This window comes from Anser anser (assembly GCF_964211835.1).
Source record: "Anser anser genome assembly, chromosome: 5".
NCBI classification, from domain to species: Eukaryota; Metazoa; Chordata; class Aves; order Anseriformes; family Anatidae; genus Anser; species Anser anser.
The window spans coordinates 51,668,101-51,691,995 of record NC_139725.1 but is presented as its reverse complement, the minus strand read 5'-3'; the positions used below and the strand labels follow the sequence as shown (position 1 = coordinate 51,691,995).

The 23,895-nt window shown below is 36.4% G+C and overlaps 1 protein-coding gene across 8 annotated transcripts in view; it reads left to right on the top strand.

Annotated features, from left to right (window-relative positions):
- DICER1 (dicer 1, ribonuclease III) overlaps positions 1-23,895 on the top strand; it is a 72,549-nt gene that overhangs the window by 29,154 nt on the left and 19,500 nt on the right. For 7 of the 8 annotated variants that reach the window (XM_083836684.1, XM_083836681.1, XM_083836680.1 and 4 more), the window contains 13 exons: positions 733-867; positions 1,744-1,904; positions 3,146-3,314; positions 5,391-5,863; positions 9,979-10,111; positions 11,724-11,966; positions 12,064-12,218; positions 13,576-13,708; positions 14,200-14,275; positions 15,296-15,435; positions 17,803-17,982; positions 20,335-20,548; positions 20,944-21,097. In XM_083836684.1, coding sequence (XP_083692810.1) covers positions 733-867; positions 1,744-1,904; positions 3,146-3,314; positions 5,391-5,863; positions 9,979-10,111; positions 11,724-11,966; positions 12,064-12,218; positions 13,576-13,708; positions 14,200-14,275; positions 15,296-15,435; positions 17,803-17,982; positions 20,335-20,548; positions 20,944-21,097 — 2,366 coding nt within the window. Of the gene's footprint in view, positions 1-732; positions 868-1,743; positions 1,905-3,145; positions 3,315-5,390; positions 5,864-9,978; positions 10,112-11,723; positions 11,967-12,063; positions 12,219-12,697; positions 12,835-13,575; positions 13,709-14,199; positions 14,276-15,295; positions 15,436-17,802; positions 17,983-20,334; positions 20,549-20,943; positions 21,098-23,895 lie in introns of those variants that run through there. The other variant, XM_083836686.1, reaches the window with a different exon arrangement.

The window sequence follows — 23,895 nt, the reverse complement described above, 5'->3', positions numbered from 1 at the left end:
GTCAAGTAATGAGTTCAGAACTCCAGAGTCTGAGAAAGAAGATGAACTAGTCTAATTTATGTACAAAATATATATACCCCCCCACCTCTGTTTTTTGATTTAACAGAACTCTCTGTGTTGTTAAAACTTATTTAACTGTGATGCCTAAATGATGCCCTCTTTAAATTGTAAATAATCATTCTAACTTTCTACAGAAGTTTTGGTGCTAGAGGGCAGGGTGCAATTTTTAAAGTGTTTAGATTTACTTCTGAATGGTAATTTTGAATTTAAGGTTGGCCTTCTAAAGATCTTCTGTTGCTGTCATTAATCCCACTGTAGGCTTTACCGTTTCCATGACAATTTCGTTAACTTTTGCTGCATGAGCACGTGGTTATCAGTTTATGCAGAAATATTTTTCTTGCTGTAGACATGATGATGGGGCAGATAAGGGACGCTGAATTCAGTGACATTTGTTCTGTGTAGTCTTGCTGGCGTTAATATCATTTATTTATTGTATTTGGTTTTTCTAGGCATGTGACTAGAGATACGTATAAAGCCTTTAGATAGATTACTTTCTCAAGAACATAATGTTTTGTTCTCCCATGCACTAAGGGGATGTAGATGAATAAATGCCATTCACATTTGGTAATACTGTCTAGCAAGACCTGCAGAAGAGCTTTTCCATTTCACTTTGACCTCAGACAGTTTGTACTTTCTTTTTTTTTACTAACACTTTTTTCCCCTTTTATCTAGGTTCTGGTTATGACATGTCATGTTGCTTTGACTGTTCTGAGAAATGAATATTTATCCCTGTCAAATATTAATCTTCTGGTGTTCGATGAGTGCCATCTTGCAATCCAGGACCACCCATACCGTGAAATTATGAAGGTCAGTTTCCCCTGCATGAACGTTTTAATGCTTTGTTGAGGAGAAGGAGTGTGGTGGAAGGGTTGGAGAAATGGGAAACGTTTAAGCCAGCTTTTGATACTGGATGAACCATATTTTATTGTTCCATTTTGTCAATGGAACCATATTTTAGCATGTTGTGGAATTGTAAATTTACTGTAATGAATTAACACTTCATTGATGTTATGAGACAGAAAAAAGTGTGTTTACTACATTTTATAGTGGTGATTAAAGAAAAACCTGGCATTAACATAAAAAAAGAATTTATGGCATTAAATACATTTTCTAAATTAATTGATTAAAATATTTGAGAAGGAGTGTTTGGAAATGGGCTGTACTAGTCAGTTTCTTTATTTTTAAATTACTGATTTCTGAATATGTTTGTAGAGCTTTTTTTGAATATTGCTGTCTCTGTGTGGTATTTGGTTTATATAATATGGTTAACCTTTATAACAGATGTCTTTCCAGATCTTTCTTCAAGTTTAACCAAACCATGTGTACTTTATTTATTAGATAATACTTTTTTTTTTCATGGTGTGTAAGTATTATGATGTGTGTGTGTGCGTTGTAAATGTGGCAAGGATATCCTGTGCAATCCTAACAGTCTATTTCTTTATATATTTCCACCAAGTAAATATTTATCTTTAAATGTGATTGCTGTTAAATGTTCTTTAGTTCTCTAGGTTAAATTCCAGGCAGTAGAGTAGAAAATATCTATTGGGTGTTTGTTTCCCTGTCCAATACTCGCTATTCAAATACTAATTTCCTATTAAGCTTCTTGCCTAGTAGCTTGATAGCAGGCTTGCAGAATGGTGGAAACAACTGTCCGAAGGTATTTCATTCTGGTTTAATTTACAGATCTGTGAGAATTACCCATCATGTCCTCGAATCCTGGGATTAACAGCTTCCATTTTAAATGGGAAATGTGATCCTGCTGAGTTAGAGGAGAAGATCCAGAAACTGGAGAAAATACTAAAGAGCAATGCTGAAACTGCAACTGATTTGGTGGTCTTAGACAGGTATGTTGTTGTACAGTTATAGCTGTTTAATTCACAACTGCATTTTCATTTAATAAGGAATAAATCAGTAGAGTTTTTTCCTAGTTGAAACCTTAAGGAAAGTGTGTGTATCTGGTGCCATTACATCCATATGGGGTATGGACAGGAAGATAAACATAAAATTGCTTTTTGAGTAACCATGTTGAAGTACATCTTTCCTTAAGGTTAAGTATGAAGAGTGCGTCACTTTAATATTCAGACATTTTACATTGGGGGAAAAAAAAAGACAAAAATCATACCATAACATTTTTTGTTGTAAAACTCACTGTCTTATGTTTGGAGTAGCTGGTTTATGCTCAGCGTATGCTGTAATGTTGCTATTTCATTTAGAAAAACGTTGCAGCATCCACAGTACAAGACGCCAGAGAAGTTGCATGGATTTTTTTTTTTTTGTTGTTTTAAATGACTAATCTGGGTTTAGATGGTAATGAAAGCCAGAGGGAGATAAGAGGAAGCAGTAAAAACACTACTGGAATAGTATAGCGAGTGAGTGTTTTCCACTGTGTTTTTTACGTGCTATAAAATGCTGTGAATTTTCTTTTTTTAAATAAAGGTAGTGATAATGTGACTGCTGTGGAGGAAGATTAATGTAAAACAATAAATTACATATATTCTTGCATCAGCTGTACTGTTTTGTATGAACTGAGTTTCAGATAACGTCAAAAAGATGTTCTGGAACAGTTGCTTTGTGTTCTTGTTTGTTTTTCTTGAATGTATTTTTTCTGAGCCGATATGAACCATTTGCTTTTACAAATTTCTCACTTGTAGTTGTGACATTCAAGAAGAGTAAATACTTTACTTGTGTAACTGCATATACAGACCTAAATCTATGTTACGTGTATTTTATTTGTTTGGCATATCAAAAGAGTATACTTTGGAATACTAGAAGTGAAGATGGTGATCAAGTAGATTCAATTTGCTTTGCCATAAATTTTCTGATATTTGAAGTGTAGATAGTGATATTAACCTCTTTTTTAAGAAGTATATGAGAGAATAATATTTTAGAACACGGTAGTTTAGTATTTGTGGTGGTGGTTTTTTTACTTTTTACTTTTTTAATTCTACTTTTTTTTATATATTTAACCGTGTAACTCTATTCATTCATGGTGGAGAAATGTACTTGACTATACTACATATTGCCCTTGCTATTTGCCATGTAACCTTAACAGGCTGAAATAACTTGATCTTTGCCCTCAATTAAGATATACTTCTCAGCCATGTGAGATTGTTGTAGACTGTGGACCATATACTGACAAAAGTGGGTTGTATGGAAGATTATTAAAGGAATTGGATGAAGCGCTTCATTTTCTAAATGACTGCAACGTATCTGTGCATTCAAAGGAAAGAGATTCTACATTAATTTCAAAACAGGTGAGGACATAACATGTGCGGAAAAAAAGTGGGAATTGAAATCATACTACTGTTTTTCTTTGCAGTATATGTTACTGAAACTTTCTAAGCTAACTGAAACTTCCTAAGTCAGCCTAGCGTATCTAAGCAAAAAGACTTCTTATTTTTGTATTCCAGTGCAGGTATGATTCGGGCTTAAATGTCAATCATCAATTCCTAGATCAGAACTTCATCTGGTTTGAGAATCTTGTATTCAAATTAGCTTAAGGCAGAAAAATATTCTGCACCCTGATTTCTGAAGTCAAGAATTTGACATCTTTATGATCTCCAGCGACCTTTGAATAATTCAGTACAGAAGAGGAAACAATGCCTCAGGGAATATTAGGAAAAGCTGCGTGTAGTTGTATTACAAGATGATAAAGTAAGAGTAGAGGCAAAAATTCCAACCATAGCCCTACAATTTCCACAATTTATTTTAGAACAATGTTGAATTAGTGGAATGGAATTTCAACCTGAAGTTTGCCCCTACCTTTCTGCGTGTTTGCCCATGTGTTGTCATGCAGGATGGCAGAGTAGAATACAGAAGGCATGGTGAGCATCTATTGAGCAGGGACCTGTCACACTTTAGGTCTGAGGTCGAAGCACCCTTTTTTTCCTTTGGGGTTTGGGCTTTGAAATTGCCTCCTGAGGTTACAACTATGTAAGTACTTAAGTCTCTTTATTTAACAAGAAGTTAGAAGCGAGTTGTATTTCTATAGCAATCTATGAGGAACTTGGCAATCGTATTTCTGGAATACTTTGGGCTGAAGAGAGTTTCCTTAAACATTTCTAGAAAACCAGCACTCTGGCACTGTCCAGAAAAAAAAAGATTATTTGCACCAGAGAGAAGGATGATAAGTAAGGCAGACTATATTTCTACTTTTCAGTCTGTCACAATTGCGTGAGAAGAGGAAGTCCTGGTTACTTTTGTGCTAAACTTAAAATGCAATAGGGTAAAATAAATAAGGAATACTGGCAGTTGGGTGTGATCCCAAGGATTTGCATAGTCCAGAGGCGTGGATTAACTGCTATGCTTCTGATGCATGTAGCCCTCTGTGCTTGTTTGCTGATCCAGTAGCTCTACAAGAAGATGGAGGCACCCATATTAAGAAAAAGAAATGTTTTCCACCTGTGATGTCCTTTTGTCTTGGTTGTGGGGAGAATCAAGTGTCTGTATGCAGTTACAATTTGTTTAGAAAAAAAAATGCCTTCAAGTCCCATAGCTAACAAATGTTAGGGAAGATAGTGTAAAGAAATCTTGCTCTATATTTCTTCACAGAATTAAGGAAGAGGAATTAAGGACGAGGACAACTGAAAACTAATATCCTGACTATTTTGAGATGCTTCTGTTGTAATAGGACATGTAGATCATTAGTATTGTTTGTAACTCATTTCTGTATTTATTTGTTTAGTGTTTGATCACTTGACTCTGTGGGAGGAATAACCTTGCCATCACATAAGATGTTGATGGTACTTAAGAGTCTATGCTTTTTTCTTTGAGTAATGTATAGTTCCCTCTGTTTTTCCTATTGGGCCCCCACGTACATACCCCTAATTTTTTCCTTTGAGAGGTGAGACTTAGTAAGATTAACCTAATGCAACTTTCTGCTCAGATATTTTTGAAAGCTTAGGGGAAGTATCACTAACAATTAAAAAAAGAAAAATGCCTGCTAAAGCATTTACTTTGTTATTAGTTCAATGTTAAACATAAGGGATAATTCTTTCTGCTTTGTTTATTGAGGTGCCCCAAGAAGTATTCTCCTTTTTAACATAATTATCTTAAGGTAAATTTCAAATAACAATTTCATCAAATTGCAAAATATTATGTAAACTATTTTTGAGGTTCAGAAATGTCAGAATTTGAAAGTTTAGTTGTGACTTAGAACCAAAGTTCCCAAGGTTGTCTAAATGACAGAAGCCAATTTTAAATATTTTTGTAATAGAATAGGTATCATAATCCTTACAAAGATTGTGCTATATGAGAAACAAGATCCCAATCTTACATGAATAATTCTTGAATGTATTCTTTAAACTGATATTTGAATTCATTTGTTGTAGATATTGTCAGACTGTCGAGCTGTGTTGGTTGTTCTGGGACCCTGGTGTGCAGATAAGGTAGCTGGGATGATGGTGAGAGAGCTACAGAAGTATATCAAACATGAACAAGAGGAGCTGCACAGGAAATTTTTATTGTTTACAGACACTTTCCTAAGGAAAATACATGCACTCTGTGAAGAGCACTTCTCACCTGCCTCACTTGACCTGAAATTTGTAACCCCAAAAGTAATAAAGCTGCTTGAAATCTTGCGCAAATACAAACCATATGAACGGCAGCAGTTTGAAAGCGTTGAATGGTATAACAATAGGAATCAGGATAATTATGTGTCCTGGAGTGATTCTGAAGATGATGATGAGGATGAAGAAATTGAGGAAAAAGAGAAGCCAGAGACTAATTTCCCATCTCCTTTTACTAATATTTTATGTGGAATTATTTTTGTGGAAAGAAGATACACAGCAGTTGTTCTAAATAGGTAAATCTTCTTTATTTAAAAAAAATAATTAAAAAACACACTCAGCTGCCAGCACATGGATGATAGTATTGTGAATATGTAGGATATTGTATATCTTGTATTTTCAGAACTCCATTTAAAGTTGGTTTAGGAGACAATACTGGATCTATGTAAAGAAAGAATAACAGCAAAAAAATCAGGTTATGTGTATATGGGGTGGATGGGAAGGGCCAAATATTTTTGAAAATTATACTAAAGGGCTCATTTTGGATCTGGGTTTGTAATTTGATTTGTTTAGAAGGTGAAATACTGTACCTTAACTGTAAAATAGACATATACTGACTTGTACTAATCGGTCTTTTAATTTATATTTGCAATGGATGCTGGAAATTCCTTTAGCCTACTGAGTGCAATAGTTCTGGAAATTTTACCATTACCTTACTAAATCACATTATTATATGATTCAGTCTGCAGAAATCAATTTTGCCCTTACACAAATATATCTTAAGATTTACCAGTACTACTTTAACAGTTGGTGTTTATAAAAACGCCTATTCAGTAAAACACTAAGTACTTTCTTATAGCATGCAATAAGAAAAATATGAACCCTGGAATATTTGCCAAGATACACTTTGCAGTACTCTCGTTCCTTATCAGTTCTAATTCCTGAATGTGATCCATGATAATTATACATAACATTTAAAATTCTTAAATGCCATTTGCCACAAACTGAGTGACATCTGATTTATTTACGTCTTGATTTTGGTGGGGAGGGGAGGTAGGTTTTTTAATAGTGTGCTAAATGTCCTGTGCAATCTGTTTATTGAGTTCTGGATACCTCTGAATCTGACCCTTCTGTTGTTACCTTTTGCCTGACTGAATAGTTTGTATTACATAATATAGTCTTTGATCTGCAGACTTGCCTTTGTGTTTTTTGTGAACTTCATCTTTTTTGTTTGCTTTTCTGCACTCTTAAATATGTTTACATAAATATGCTATATAATGCAAATTAAGCCATTCAGTGAAATGACGTATTCTGTTATTAACTCTTGAAGAAATAACTTTAATAGATCCTGATAACTTCGTTGAGTTGAAATTGGTATTTCACTACCCTACAGGGAGTGAATGGAAATGTGAAATTTTCTTTTAAATTATGAATGAGGTTGAAATACTTTTTTTCTGCTGTCTGTTCTTGTAGACTGTGACTTATGTACTATACTATATGCTAACTACTATTGAAACCAACAGAGAATGATATCTAGATCCAGTAGGTAACCGATTTCTGCCATCTTTAAGCTTTAAGCCCCTTTTGGTATAGGCTATGGGCAGCAAAAAATCAAACTGTATGCATCTTTTTATCCACTTTTGAAAGCTAGCTAACATAACTTCAGAATGCTTCTGTACCTCATGTACACCTGGCCTCAAAATTCCTGGAAGATCAGCACCCTTGAGGTGATTGACAGAAGCCTGGAGGTCTCCCACGGAGAATCTTAGCGTAGGCTCACTTAAACTGAGAGGATTTAGTTCAAGGGCCTCATTGATTCTGTACATACAGGTAGAAATACTGTTTCCTGAATAAGGAAGTCAGAAACTTTTGAATTAGTATATTAAAATCACCCAAGTTTCCAGTAATCCAGTATGGATCAGAACTAACTTAAAGTAGTAGTAGTATCATTTTTTTAAAAAATCTATCCCACAGTAAAACTTCAAGACTGTAATCCTGTTTTATGAAGTCCGTAGTTCATGATGAATGGGGAAGGGCAACACTTGTAGCCTGTGTTGAACTTGGTGGTGGAAAGGGGTAGGATTTTCCTCTGACACAGTAATTAGGGCTAATCTTTCTTTAGAGATCTTTAGCAGCAGCCACTGCTCATGTTGTAAATGCTACCGACTAGAGACGGGAGAAAAACAAAAGCAAACAAAACCAACCAAACAAAGCAATCCATCTCCTGCCCCCAAACAACTTTGTTTTCTTGGTTATTACTATGCACAACTGATGAAGTGGCTCATTTACTGTTTTGTTTGGTCTATACAGTTCATTCCTGATCTGAAACGGAGCTTAGAGGAACCTGAAATCACTTTTTGAGGCCCCATGTCCATCTGTTTTCATTGCAGTGCCTCACAACTTCCCTAGAGAAGGGTCTGAAAGCAGAAATTTGGGTCTGTTTGGAAAACAATACCTACCAGCTATCACTACTTAATTTTCTTTTTGACCACAATATTAAAGTCTTAAATGTTTCTCAAGAACTTTCCAAAGCTGTGCACAGTGACATGTTTATTCAGTTGCTTTTAATTTTTGTCCATTTCTGTAATGAGTGAGACACAGTAGGAATGTTTGGAATGCTTACTAGATAGATGCTCAAATTGAAGCTATACAGCTTGGCAGAAATGCCACATGGAGAAATAAAACAAAAATAAGGCTTTGCTCCTATTATAACTCTTAATTTCTTAGAATGCCTCTCTCTAGAGCCTAGGCTGCATATAGAAATGGGAATCTGTTCAGCTAACAGAGCATTTACTCTAGTACAAGAGAATCACAGAATGGTTTGGGTTGAAAGGGACCTTAAAGATCATCTAATTCCAATCCCCTGCCATACCCCATGCCCCATCCAGCCTGGCCTTGAACACCTCCAGGGATGGGGCATCCACAGCTTCTCTAGGCAACCTGTGCTATTGCCTCACCACCTTCTGAGTGAAGAATTTCTTCCTAATACCTAATCTAAACCTTCCCTCTTTTAGTTAAAGCCATTCCACCTTGTCCCATCACTGCACTACCTGACTATGAGTCCTTCCTCAGCTCTCCTGTAGCCCCCTTTAGGTACTGGGTGAACACTGTAAAGTCTCCCCAGAGCCTTCTCTTCTCCAGGCTGAACAACCCCAACTCCTTCAGCCTGTCTTCATAGGAGAGATGCTCCAACCCCTTGACCATCTTTGTGGCCCTCCTCTGGACTCATTCTAATACACCCATGTCCTTGTGCTGTCTGTTTCTATAAGGATACCAAACTATTTTCTGCTTTTCCATTTCCTTGCTTATTCTCCCTGACCATTCCAGTTTGAACAGAGTACAAAGGAAGGAAGCCTCCAAAGTGCTTTATGTTTGCATAAGCTTCATTAAAATCGGTGACTTGAGCAGTATTCCAGTGGGGGAGAGAGAGCAGGAGAACTGCTATTTTCTATTTGGTTTGACAGCAGCTAGCTGGGCGTGTGCTAGGTATGTCACAGGCTAGCACAACATCCAGCCTCTTCTGTGAGGCAGAACTCCTCGAGATGTAAGTGAGGGGAATTTGGATTTCTGTTGGAGGTGTATGAAGGCAGGTTGTCCTTACACATGAGGACCAGGTGATGGACAGATGGATGTGTTATGAGAAAACTGGTAATGGGACGGCTCTAGTGAGAGATGCAAGAGGTGTAACTTTTTGTATATGACCCCTTGATTTTATTGGCTCTGCTGCTCATAAGTCTGCTATGCTTGAGAAATCCCAGATTCTGTCCATACTGAAAACAGATCAACTAAGGATGCTACGGCATAAGCAATTACTTTGATTGCACAAGGTAATTATGCTCTTAAATCCACAAATGCCTCATTCTAGATTCAGTACTTTATTTATACAAACAATCTTCTAGCTTGTCTGTGAAATCAAAGCATTGCCTTAGTCAGTCTTTTCTGCTTGTGTAAGCTAAAGAAAGATGTAGGGGAATAAACTGAATGAACACCTTATGTTGAGGAAACACACTTTTTGAGGGAGCAGTTAAAGGTCTTTCTGCTATGGTTAGTCGTTTACAGAAAAAGAAATTCACTAAAATGTCATGAATAGGGTTTAGCAACAACAGGAAGCTTTAGAGTATTAGCTTGGTTTAAAAATACCTGTTTTTTAACAACAGGTTTTACCATGATAAGTCTAAAATGTATGTGATGCATGCAGTCGCATGCTTTGTACGTGGTCTGTCTTACTATCATTGTAGAGGTTTTCACTACAGATTAGTCTTTTTAAAGAAATCTAAGGCTAGGTTATGTGCTAGCAAGATGCGTAATTTTCATGTTTCCACTTTTATTTAACATAAGTTATTGTAAACAAAAGATTGTCTTCCATTTTTTTGGTTTGTGTGACTTCTAAAAACACATGTAATATTTTTAGGTTGATAAAAGAAGCTGGTAAACAAGATCCAGAACTGGCTTACATCAGTAGCAATTTTATAACTGGACATGGCATTGGCAAGAATCAGCCTCGTAACAAGCAGATGGAAGTAGAATTCAGAAAACAGGAAGAGGTAACTTCAAGAAAAATAATTGAAACTAGCAGTACCTTCAGAACTTTTTTTTTTTTTTAACAGAGTCTGGGCACAGTCACTGGAAGTTCAGGGAATACCCATGGTTTAACAAGTATGCATACTAATTTGAAATACAGATGTTTTTCATAAAAATAACAGATGTTTAGATAAATTGCTATGTCACATTGTACAAACAAATTAAAACTTCATGTAAAATTATGCTCCTGTCTTGTGAGATCATCAGTCATCTAATTGTTCTCCGTTGGGTTAATAGTGGTACAGTAATACTGTATAGAAAGTCAAGGTTCCTGGCATTTTTAACAATTATTAAGTTGCTTTTATGTTTATTTTTGCTGAAAGTGAGTTTTGTAAATCTCTAAGTTACATAAACATAGAACTCCATGATTTTGACCTCACATGCATGTAAAGTATTCTGAAGACAAATGCATTCCTCCCCCATACCCCAGCTGGGTTGTCAACTTTCTAGCTTTTGTGATGATGTTGTCATCTGGTATCCTTCTGAAATCATTGTGTACTTGTATAAATTTGGCCTTTTATATGGTGAGGAGAAAATAATGTTAAATAAAGAATGTTAACTTAAATGCACATTAAAAAAAAAAAAGAACTTAATGTAGTAAAACTGAAGTGTAGAAGATCAGGAGTTGAATAGTGAATGTATTTAAAAGAAAAAATGTCGTCTTATAAAAGTAATTAAGCTAATCATGCCTAATAAATCTGATTAAAAACAAACACACCTACACACACATTTATATAAGAATAAACTTACACGCATGAAAGGGGTGCAAAAAGACACATCTGTCATACAGAACATAAAGCCTTTAAAAATGTCATAAACTAGTATGGGTTTAGTCCACTAATGAAAGTTAGCTGATCATATGCCACATGTACAAAAACTTGAAATCAGTGAATGTTGTTGGCACCTATTCAATAACAAATTTAAAACATAAACTTTTCATTTTGGGGGGGGATCTTCTTTCTTTATTAACATGGTACAATCTGTATATTTTACTTTTTAGGTTTTTTAAAATATTTGTTTCTTTTCTAGAATTTCTAATATAACGGCACAACTGCTAATGTTCTGGAAAATATTTTTTATGCTTCTTCTGACCCTTCCTTTTTCCACCTCAAAAAAAAAAATCCTTAATGTTTACTAAACAGTATAAATATGAGAAGTACCAACTCTAGAATGAGGCTTTTTTGCCCCCAAAGAGGATGTTTCAACCTTAGAAATAGCTGATTGAAAAAAAAAAAATGTTCTCCTGAAGGCAGCATTTTGTTATGCTCTATTTAAAAATAAATTAAAAAAAAAAAAATAGGTGGGTTCTTCTGTTGCTAGTGGCTGCAGTATCTCATTAGACTTGCATGATTTCAGATATATATCAGATATAATTCCTAGAAGTCTGACTATTCTTACAAAATGGTCTTGCTGTGTTTCTGAAAGTACTTTTTATAGTGGCTTTGTATCTGCATACTTAGCCAAATTTTTGGAATGTCTGATCAGTTCTCCTTGATTGTACTAGCTTTTGAGGAAATGGGTGATGCAGTCAAGTGTCAGATTAATATCTCAAATTCATCTTCATTACTTTTGCAGGTTCTTAGAAAATTTCGAGCACATGAGACCAACCTACTTATTGCTACTAGTATTGTAGAAGAGGGTGTTGACATACCAAAATGCAACTTGGTGGTGCGTTTTGATTTGCCCACAGAATACCGTTCCTATGTGCAGTCAAAAGGAAGAGCTAGAGCACCAATTTCCAATTACATAATGTTAGCAGATACAGACAAAATTAAAAGTTTTGAAGAAGATCTTAAGACATACAAAGCAATTGAGAAGGTATGTGGCCAGAGGAATGTGCCTGTTTTTGTTAAATTTATCATAGCATGTTTTAAAGGAAACATCTCTCATCATATTGTGTTCTTGAAACGTTAAGATCCTGAGAAACAAATGCTCAAAATCTGTTGATGCTGGCGAAACCGAAACTGAACCCATTGTTGATGATGATGATGTATTTCCACCCTACGTGTTGAGGCCAGATGAGAACAGTCCAAGAGTTACTATTAACACTGCAATTGGACACATAAATAGGTAGGAGGCATGTTCGTTTTTACTTTTTGTCTGTGAATAAAAAGCTTGTAAGTTTGTCTTGGAACATGGGAGCATAGGCTGGGGCATTGTACCTATTTCCTCTTGGGAATGTAGAACAGGGTCTTCTCTTCGAAAGAAAGTGATCACGCTGGTTTGAAGGGATAGTTCGCTTTCTGTCTCTTTATCCTACAGAGGTTCTAGCTCTGATACAATAAATGTAATAATAGATTCCTTTGTAATTAAAACCATTCTGTAATTTAAAGCTGTCCTGAAAACTTAATTTCAAACTAGATAGAGGTCCTTTTTTTTCCCTCCTCTTACCAAGCTAGATTTAAAAATAGATAAGTAGCATGTTAAAACTGTAGTAAAATCTTCCAATTCTGATATTCACATTTGCCAGATCAATGTGTTGCTGTTGTTTTTGTTGTTGTATTCAAAAACAAAAACATAGTAAGCTGAACATAATACCATTCCACAAGACAGGATAATATGCTTCCAAGGGAACAAGCTGATTCCATCTTTGTAAAGTCATGGCAGTTAGAGAAGGTCCTCAGAGACAGGAAAAGGTGAATGTTGTGACCCTCTTCCAAAAAGGCAAAGACGACGAGCCAGAGAGGTACAAACTGCTCAACTTTCCCGTAGTCATATGGATCAAGTCCTTGTAGAATGTGTTCCTAGATGTGTAAAGAAAAGGTGGTTTGCAATAGCCCACAGTGTCATCAAGGGCAGTTTTTGCCCTTGAACCGACCCTGTTGTCTTCTGTGTTGAAAAGTTTGACTCTATGAACAAGGGAAGAGCAGCGAACATCATTTACTTCACTTAAGTAAAGCTTTGGATGGAATTGCCATAGCACATCAGTAGCCATATTTGTGAGATGTAGACCATTTGGGTGGGACGGCCTGGCAAATAAAACATGGCAAAGCAGTCAGATTCACAGAGTGTAGTGGTAGATGACTCAAAGGCTAGCTGGCATCTGGTTTTGTGTGTCATTATTCATGGGCCATTAGCAGATCAGATGCAGGTCAGTTCATTGACCTGGTAGTATAGAATGCATCCTGCCTTTGACACCTATTTAGGAGGCAGGGGACATAACTACAGCAGAGGAAGGGCTACCGTTTGGAGGGGAAACTTGTCAAAGTGGAGAAACAGGACACCAGTGAACCCTAGAGACCAACCCTAGGTGGTCTCCTATTTGGCAGTTAGTTGAACATTAGTCGTGCATGTCCCTTTGCAGTGCTTAGTATATCATGAAATGATGTTATGTAGTGTTTATGCCAGTAAGGCAAGAGTCCATTGAAATGTCTTTAGGTTTCAATCTGCAAGTTCTGATGATCTGAAAAATCTCTTGTCAATTTAGGTACTGCGCTAGATTACCAAGTGATCCATTTACACACCTAGCTCCCAAGTGTAAAACCCGAGAACTACCTGATCATACATTTTACTCTACTCTCTACCTGCCAATCAACTCACCTCTTCGAGCTTCCATTGTTGTAGGTATTTGGGGAAGGAAAAGCATGGAAATAAATGAATATGTTGGTATAGATGTGTGCATGCCTCTTTTAGATTATTTTCAATGTTGTTAATGAAAATCACATGATTTTTCTCTTCCTGTATTGTGCTCTGTAACTGTATTTAAATGTGTCTATTTGCGTTACCTGTTTTCCAGCAGTTACTGTTTTTTCCATGGGCAAAAATACTTAGATATCGTTTCCAACGCTTTGAGGTTTTTTTGCATGTTTATATATCAGTCAAAGGAACATGTACTTGTTTTTGATCAATAATAGTTTTCAGTTTGAAAGCTTGTAATTTTGGTTTCCATAGAAAATGAGTGTAAGTATCCTCATGAAACTTTCATTGGTGTAATATTTTATTAAGCTTTGCTTGTCTAATATTTTTATGTTAAATTAAACTAATCGTTTCTAACATATAATAAATAATGTGCTAATCAACTGAAGTATTTAAGAAATATTTATGTTTGTAGGGTCCTCCAATGAGTTGTGCAAGATTGGCTGAGAGAGTTGTAGCTCTTATTTGCTGTGAAAAACTGCACAAAATTGGTAAGAATTTGAAAAGCAATGTCTCTTTGGTAAAGAGTTTTTTGATAATTAAAGATTGAAGAAGGTGCGACTGTTATGCATATATATGGATTTTTGATGTATCCATCTACTGTAACTTCCTTTCTCTTGCCTTGCTCTATGATGTCGTCATGTAGTCAATAATTTAGCATACACCTTTTAAGCTAAAGTCATTTTCCAGGGAAATTTTCTTATTTAACATATTCTATTGCAAATGCAATAGTAATAAGACACAGACAATTTTTTACATTGAATATACTTAAGGTAAAGGGGAAAATAATCTTATTCCCTAGAAAGTGTTGGTTATAGATCAGGAACTACATACCACGGCCAAAAAATAATTTCATGTTTTTTAAAATGAATCTTAACAAAGAAATATTTAAAATATAGAGCCCAAAATTTATTGTATTTACTGCATTGTAAGTCATTGTCCAGAAATAAGACACTGCAGGATTATTTTAGTTGTCTCTAGTAATGACGCATATTCTTAGAGAATGTTTTAAAGAGAATTCCATGTTATCAGTGCTTTGAATGCGATACAGAAATATTTATATTTCATTTAAACAACAAGTTTGGCTTTTGTATGTTGTCCATCTGATGAATTACACCTTTTGATCACTGAATTCAAAGCAATAAATTTGTCCAAGAATAACATTTTGATGGCTAAACTCGGTATTGAGGCCGTGCGATCAACAGTAGTATTTCGCTTTTTAGAATGATACAGGAACATAAATGTTCTCTCTTTCTTAGCATAACTCCATGTGAATTAAAATTTCTGATAACTAAGTATTTTAAATTCATAAAACGTTACTATAAATAAGTACTTAATAATTTAACGTTTTTCGCTCCTTCCCCAAAGATAGACTTTTGGAGCCTTGCATTAGTGTATTTAAAAAAATGATTTGAGGTGTTTTCCTGAGCAACACATTTGCACAGTACTTGAAGAGACCAAGGCTTGATTGTTCTTAATGCTATTTCTTTGTAATCTTTCACAATACTCAGGTGAACTGGATGATCATTTGATGCCAGTTGGGAAAGAAACGGTTAAATATGAGGAAGAGCTTGATTTACATGATGAAGAAGAAACCAGTGTTCCGGGAAGGCCAGGCTCTACAAAAAGAAGACAGTGCTATCCTAAAGCTGTTAGTACACTCAGTGCTGTCCACATCTCCAATCTAATGTGTTATGTACTGATCAGAATACAAAATTGCTAACTCACAATGCTTACCTGATAGGAATCTTTTACAATTTAATTTAATCTTGAAATATTTTGCAGTTTTAGCTGTATGGAAACTTGCACTATTACCTTATTATTACAAAAGAACTTATGGGAGAGGATGCTATGGAAGCACACCTGTAATTGAAAGAATGTACATTTTCTGTAAAGCTAGTTGACTGTATTTTCCTAGTATAGTGATAACTAGGAGATAAAATTATACAATTATCTTGCATTGGTAATTTGTAAAAATTTAAGTTCTTTGGTAAATGTATTAGAGCAATGGAAGAATTATTGCCTTTCTGGAAAAGATAATTTAAGATGGATGGGGATGTCCAGGAGGCCAAAATATATCTGCCAGGCACTCAAAATTATCTGCAAGGCACTAATTAAATGCAGAAATTGCTCTTTTACACACTGTTTTTTTTTAGATGCTTGGTTTGGTGACTTTTGTGGTTGAGCAAGGAATTTGGTAATTTTTTGTTTAACGTAGAGTATCAAATAATATACTTCTAATATTTTTATTTAAAAAATAGAAGCTTTAAATATTAAACTTATTATAATGAAAGGGTTAGCTAAGATAACTGATAGTTGTTTCATTAAGTAGCTTATCCATAGATCTTTTACAACAGGTTTCAGTCATATAAGGTTGTAATATTGGACTTATTAGATGTTATTTGTGGAGATTTTTTTTTTTTTTTTTTTTTGTAATAATAAGAGGAAATGTAAGAAAGAAGTTTTGTGACTGCTCAGGAACCTTCCTTCTTCCCCTGCAGTTGTTATGGGTTCTGTCTAAGGTCCTTTGAATTAACTTGTAATTTGTTCAGAAAAAATCATTGAGAATAGATTGCTGATAATTGCATTTCATGAAGAAGCCTGTAGCCTTTGGTCACATCTGGGAATGTCTGCATGAATACTCAGAGCGGTAGGGTACAGTGCTGTGTTCATGTACAGCCTCAGTTATGGTGATACCCCTTAAGGAATTCCATTCTTGGCATCCTCCACAGGCTCCAATTTTATTAGTAGTTTAAATAATTAGTTATTAGGAAAACCAAGGAAAGGATACTGTGACATCATAAAGAATATCATGGAGGGAAAGTCAGATGAGAAAAACTTTTTCTTGCAAGACTTGACAAACTTACCAGCTTGGATCTTTGATGTGTTTTGTGGTGCTTCTTGTCACCGCAAGTGCCTTTTTCAGTCCTCTTACTTGTCTATTCATTTTTTTGAATTGGGGCTACTTGTAAAATGCATGATATTATTATTCATTTGGAGGAGTTGATTTGTCAAGTGATGTATCGTTCTTTCTCGGTTATTTTTTTAATACAAAATCCAAGAATATTTTCCCTTGCTTTTGTCCCAGCTTTTCACATCTGGAAAAGAAGCTTTGGCAAATGTTTAAGGTCTACAAGGTCCTCTTGGGCTTAATATAGTTATTAAACTTATGAGTAATTTTCCATTAAGCCAAAGCTGTAGTTTTGCTGCAGTATAACTTTAAAATTCACAGCTACATGTATTGCAGTTTATTTTTAGATAAACAGAAGGATCACTTTCTGAGACCTATAAAGTAGTGAACTCCTACCAAACATAAAGCATGGTTTCTTAGGGTCTGTGAGAAATATGAACAGCAGAGTTAAAAATGCTTCTGGCTGTTGAAAGTATTCAAATCTACAAGCTAGAATTGTTACTGGAAAACTTTTATACTGTAATGCCTGCCTGGGCAACAGGGGCAATGTATATAATTTTGTTTGTGTTTATCCCTAGTGGGGAAAAAAATGACGTTTTGAAACTGTTTTTCTGGGGAAAATGATCTGTGTTATAAAACTGTAAAGTCAGCCAAGCTTATATGAAAGCTGAATTACTGAAGTGTAGGGTTTTTAATTTGTTTTATTTGTCCAAAGATCTAGGACATAAAGGGTGTTCCAGAGATACTGGCTAAACATGGTAATTGGCATCAAAACTTCACTTTTATTAATAGTGAGGTTAAGTCTATGTTCTACAATTAGACTTGTGTTTCTAACACAGGGTGGATACAGTGAAAAGTTAGGTATGTAATAGAATTTGCCTTACCAAATAGGAAGATCTGGAGCACTGCAGGAGTTCGTGACTCCCAGGTCAATCTGGTGACCAAATGTCGTTGCTTAACAAAGCAAAAGTCTAAATTAATTTTCTTATTCCTCATTTTTAGCAATACTTTTTCCAATTACATGCACGAAGCTTGTTCAAAGAGTAATGTTTAGGTGAATTTTCCTAACTTAATCATGTTAATATTGTGTTCTTTTTTGATTTTTAGATTCCAGAATGTTTGAGAGATAGTTATCCCAAACCCGATCAGCCCTGTTACCTGTATGTGATAGGAATGGTGTTAACTACTCCATTGCCTGATGAGCTCAACTTCAGGAGACGAAAGCTATATCCTCCTGAGGATACAACAAGATGTTTTGGCATATTGACAGCCAAACCTATACCTCAGGTAATGAATCTAGCTCCTTTCCTTCATCTACATGCTTCACAGCCTCTAGTTTTCCAGACTGAAGAGTTGGAAATGACCATGAGAGGCAAGAGGCATCTGGATAATGCCATTAATAATATGCTTTAACTTTTGGTTAGCCCTAAAGTGGTTAGGCACTTGGACTTGATGATCTGTGTGGGTCCCTTCCAACTGCTCTGTTTTATAACTGCTGCTTGTATCAAGCAACCTCTGGAAAATAAGCAGTAATATATCTAGTCCAGTCACCACTTTATTAATAGAACAAGCTGTTCTATTGCAGCCACTTTCATTTTACAATTTTATTTTTTATTATTTTCCAGTGGCAAATTCAAAATGTTCCTCCTTTTTTGTATGAAGTATGATAGGAATGGAGTTTCAGCTAGAGAGATGGCCTGCAGCACTAACTTATCTAGAGGAAAGCTATGATAACAAGTCCTTTCAGCATTCACAGTCTGCTACAGCATAAAAAATAGGCTGTGTTAATAGAAATTGGCACAAAGCCCTAAATGATAGTTACATCTGGGAGGAATTGTGTGGTGAGAATGCAAATGAAATAATTCAGTGACTGTGCCCTTGCCTAAAGTGAATACTCAATTTCCATCTTGGCTTAAAAATATCTTTTGTGACAAGGGTAACAAACTCCTAGCAGATTATAGTCAAAGGAAAACTATGTTGTAGACCTTTCTACAGAGGTTTTAATCCAAGCACATGAATGGGATTCCTGTGATTAAATATGAGAATCTTTTAGCGGAAGCATAGTAGAAGTGAGTACTGAAGTTTACTTAACTATCACTGCTAAAACCAGCATGCTCCATTAGCAGTTCCTATCATCAAAGTTCTGCAGGAAAAGTAATATTGGTCTTATAGATTGGAAAGCCTAGGACCAAAGTTTTGAAAAGAGGCCTTAAAGAGTGTAGTTCTAAAAATGTTCAGCATGGAGAGACTGTCTGCATGATCATACAAATCCAAATCAAAAGTGCCTTCTGATCGCATGTTTTCACCTGAATTCTAAGAAATGTGGTAATACTTAACACACCCAGTTACTTTGTAATTTATATTTTAATCAAAATTGAGATGAAGGAACCAGTAGCTTTCATATTCTGCCAGATAATGAAAACATTTTATATCAATTGGCTTTTTGGAAGTAAAAAGTGCTTGTGTGTTTCTTTTTTAAAGCTAGAGAATCATTTATCCATTGATCAAAAATAAGTAGTATTCACTTAAAGACTCATACAGACCTGTAATATCATTGTGTGAAACTTTCTAAGGAGATGGAAACAACACACTTCAGTGCATAATTAGGTGATTTTTTGCACATTTTCCTGGATATCATATACAAAATAAATTTTTAAAAATGCAGCATACATAAAGACAACTTGGTTTTCAGATTGGGTGCTTATTTTGAAATACCATACATTTCCAGTATTTCCTTTTACACCTACTTTCACTTTACTTCAGCTGCTTTGAGGCATTATGTTAAAGCAAAAACACACTCAGTCCTCAGAAACATGTAGTAGTCATGGAATGTAGTCACGTCAGATGTCCTGCTGTTTGATCTTTATTAGCTACTTCATATTAAGATTCAGTAATGGTGCTCCTTTGAAGATTAGCCCTGCTGCTTCTGTTTGGCAGTTGAGTTGCAACTGAAGAGTTATACGTGGCTCCAAACTGTGAGGCATTTTAAAGTATTTAGACTGTCGAGGTGGTTCATGTGATAGCTGAAGTACTCTGTTTAACTCTCCTGGTCCTGCACAGTTCCACTGGACTAGCAGATCTGTGAGGGCTTCCTTGGCTAACCAATGTCCAAGTCTAAATTACCTGATACAGAGATCCTGCATGGTTTTTGTCAGATATGGAAAATAGTGACCAGCAGTTTCAGCCACAAATGAAGTGCAGTTCATTGTAGAATCCGCTGATTGGTGGTTTTTATGGTGTTTTTTGAGAGCAGGGTCAGTTTGTTGCAAGTACTACTTCTGACACAAATGTTAAGGTAGGAAAGTGGCAGGAGAATGCCAACTGACAGAGGAGTACCTGTGGAGTAATTTCATACTCTCTGAGGAGGCTGGGACATTAGCTGATTTAGTGTGTAGTCTGCCCTCAGCCTTGAAAGGGGCATGAGTTAGCACAAGTGCTTGAAACATGACTTGTTTCAAACAGCTGAGAGGCTTTATTTTTTTTAATCACTTAAATTGATTTCAGTACCATTTTTATTAACAAAATATTAGTACCAGTCTTTGCATAATTACCATTATCTGAACTAAGCAACTGGTACTCTGTAGAGGAATCCTAATCTGAATTTTTCTTTTTTTTTTGTTGTTGTTGTTTCATATTTAGATTCCTCACTTTCCTGTGTATACTCGCTCTGGAGAGGTTACAATATCTATTGAGCTTAAGAAATCTGGTTTTACTCTGTCTCTGCAAATGCTTGAGCTGATAACACGACTCCACCAGTACATTTTTTCACATATTCTTCGTCTTGAGAAACCTGCACTAGAGTTCAAACCCACAGAAGCTGATTCAGCCTATTGTGTTCTACCTCTTAATGTTGGTAAGAATGGAGTGTTTTCTTTTTTAATATTCACTTTTAATTCTTTAACACACTTGTTAATGTTTGTTAAATTTCAGGGGTTAGCTGTAGAAATAATATCATATGTGGTAGTATGGAATTGTATTAAGTTATAATTTTTATTACTTCACAATTCAAATTACTTTTAACTTAGCGATGTGACTTGATTTATAGTAGATTTCAGCTGACTTTGTAAGGGTCTAAAATCATATATATGTCTCCTTTGAAATCTCTTGGGGATGGATAAGTAAAATGAAAATAATCAAATATGTGTACAGAATAAGAAAAAAAGGTGTTGTAATTTACAACTTGCCAGAAAAGTTCCTCCTGGAAAACTCTCCCCTGAATAACTGAGTTATGCATTTTCCTTTTTGAAGTTGATGACTCCAGCACTTTGGACATTGACTTTAAGTTTATGGAAGACATTGAAAAGTCTGAAGCGCGTACAGGCATTCCCAGTACACAATATACAAAAGAAATGCCTTTCATTTTCAAGTTAGAAGATTACCAGGATGCAGTTATCATTCCACGGTGAGAATCAAGTATTTCTCTTATTTGGACATTCTTCAAAATAGGCTTGATTGTGAATAAGATATGGAAAAAAGATTTCCTGGGAGCTTCCTTAACCAGGATTTTCTTCAATGAAGAATTTCAGAAAGTCTGGGGATAAGGTTTTCTTGAATTTCTCTTTGGAAGAAAGCTAAAAATGCTCATTAATAATATATTAATTTTATTTAGAGATGACAATTTAGGTATTTGAATAGAAGCTTAGTCATAGATGAAGTAGATCAAAGTACAAAATAAGCTAATAAGCAAACCTAAACATCAAATGTATCTTGTACAGTTACTTTATCCAAAGTGTTCTATGTTATTTGGTCCCCTAGTGATTTCATGTAGGAAAAAATTCCTTCTTGAACACAGATCAAGTGCTGTACCAGTCAACAAATTACAAAGTAAAAGAGAGATTTCAGTATGATTACACATACTAACTAGGCACTGCCCTGTATAGTCTCTACTTATGACTGTTCCGGTACTTTAAAAGAACAGTTATGGGTTACTAGTTTAAGCAACAGCTTAAACTGGCCCAGCCATGTTTCAAAGAGAGAAGGGGTATGTCTTCAGAGCCTCAGGGTTAAGAGAAGCCTTGATCCATAGAGTTAAGGCAGTATAGATTTGTAGGTAAGCATAGTAAGTAAACTGCAGTCAGGTCCTTGTGAGGCTACCTAGGAAACCAGGTATGTAAAGACTCCTTTAAAAAGTCTGAATTTCTGATGTTAGGATTTAATTAGATTTCCTGTTTTCTTTGTTGTCATTGTTGTTTAATTATTATTTTCTTGTATGTGTTTATCACATAGAATCAATAGCATCACTAAATTTAACAAAGGTGTTACAGCATTCTGGCTTTAGTTTTCTAACATCTTACTTCTGTTAAAAGAGCCACGCTGTCCTTGAAAGGCTTGTGAATTGACCATATTAAGTATTTGAATTTTTGCATTTTACTTTTAGTTGGAGGATGACTTAGTTAAAATACCAGCTTAGATTTGAGGTAGTACAATGTTTGTATGAGGTAGAACTCCAGTTCTACTGATCTCAGCACAAAAAGGAGATCAGATTTAAAAAGCCAAGTTATCAAGTTCAATTGTTAGGTATTTGGAATTAAGAAATTATAATTTGTAGTATTACTTTTGAGATTGTTATCTATATATTGGATTTTGAAGACACAAATCCCCCATTTAATTTAAACATTTATACAGAGGAAATTAAAAGTAAAGCAAATCTATAATATCTTTATTTATCACAGAATCGTCTAGGTTGGAAGAGACCTCCAAGATCATCTAGTCCAACCTCTGTCCTAACACTAACAAGTCCTACACTAAACCATATCACTAAGGGCTACATCTAAACGTCTTTTAAAGACCTCCAGGGATGGTGACTCAACCACCTCCCTGGGCAGTCCATTCCAATGCCTAACAACCCTTTCAGTAAAGAAGTTCTTCCTAACATCCAACCTAAACCTCCCCTGGTGCAACTTTAGCCCATTCCCCCTTGTCCTGTCACCAGGCACGTGGGAGAATAGACCAACCCCCACCTCTCTACAGCCTCCTTTAAGGTACCTATAGAGAGCGATGAGGTCTCCCCTGAGCCTCCTCTTCTCCAGGCTAAACAACCCCAGCTCCCTCAGCAGCTCCTCATAAGACTTGTTCTCCAGACCCCTCACCAGCTTCGTTGCCCTTCTCTGGACTCTCTCGAGCACCTCGATGTCCTTCCTGTAGCGAGGGGCCCAAAACTGAACACAGTACTCGAGGTGCGGCCTCACCAGAGCTGAGTACAGGGGGACAATCACCTCCTTAGACCTGCTGGCCACACTGCTTCTTATGCAAGCCAGGATGCTGTTGGCCTTCTTGGCCACCTGGGCACACTGCTGGCTCATATTCAGCCAACTATCAACCAGTACTCCCAGGTCCTTCTCTGCCAGGCAGCTTTCCAGCCACTCATCTCCCAGCCTGTAGCTCTGCTCGGGGTTGTTACGCCCCAGATGCAGGACCCGGCACTTGGCCTTGTTGAACTTCATGCAGTTGACCTCAGCCCATCGCTTCAGCCTATCCAGATCCTCCTGCAGAGCCTTCCTTCCCTCGAGCAGATTGACACACGCACCTAACTTGGTGTCATCTGCAAACTTACTGAGGGTGCACTCGATCCCCTCATCCAGGTCATCGATAAAGATATTAAAGAGGACTGGCCCCAGCACTGAGCCCTGGGGGACTCCACTAGTAACCGGCCTCCAACTGGATTTGGCTCTATTCACCACAACTCTTTGGGCCCGGCCATCCAGCCAGTTTTTAACCCAACAAAGCGTACGCCAGTCCAAGCCACGAGCAGCCAGTTTCTCGAGGAGAATGTTGTGGGAAACGGTGTCAAAAGCCTTACTGAAGTCAAGGTAGACCACATCCACAGCCTTCCCCTCATCCACCAAGCGCGTCACTTGGTCATAGAAGGAGATCAGGTTCGTCAAGCATGACCTACCTTTCATAAACCCATGCTGACTGGGCCTGATCGCCTGGTTGCCCTGCAAGTGCCGCATGATGACACTCAAGATAATCTGCTCCATGAGCTTTCCTGGCACTGAGGTCAAACTAACAGGCCTATAGTTCCCTGGGTCTACCCTGCGGCCCTTCTTGTAGATGGGCATCACGTTTGCTAGCCGCCAGTCGACTGGAACCTCCCCTGATAGCCAGGACTGCCGATAAATACTGGAAAGCGGCTTGGCCAGCTCCTCCGCCAGTTCGCTCAGTACCCTCGGGTGGATCCCATCCGGCCCCATCAACTTG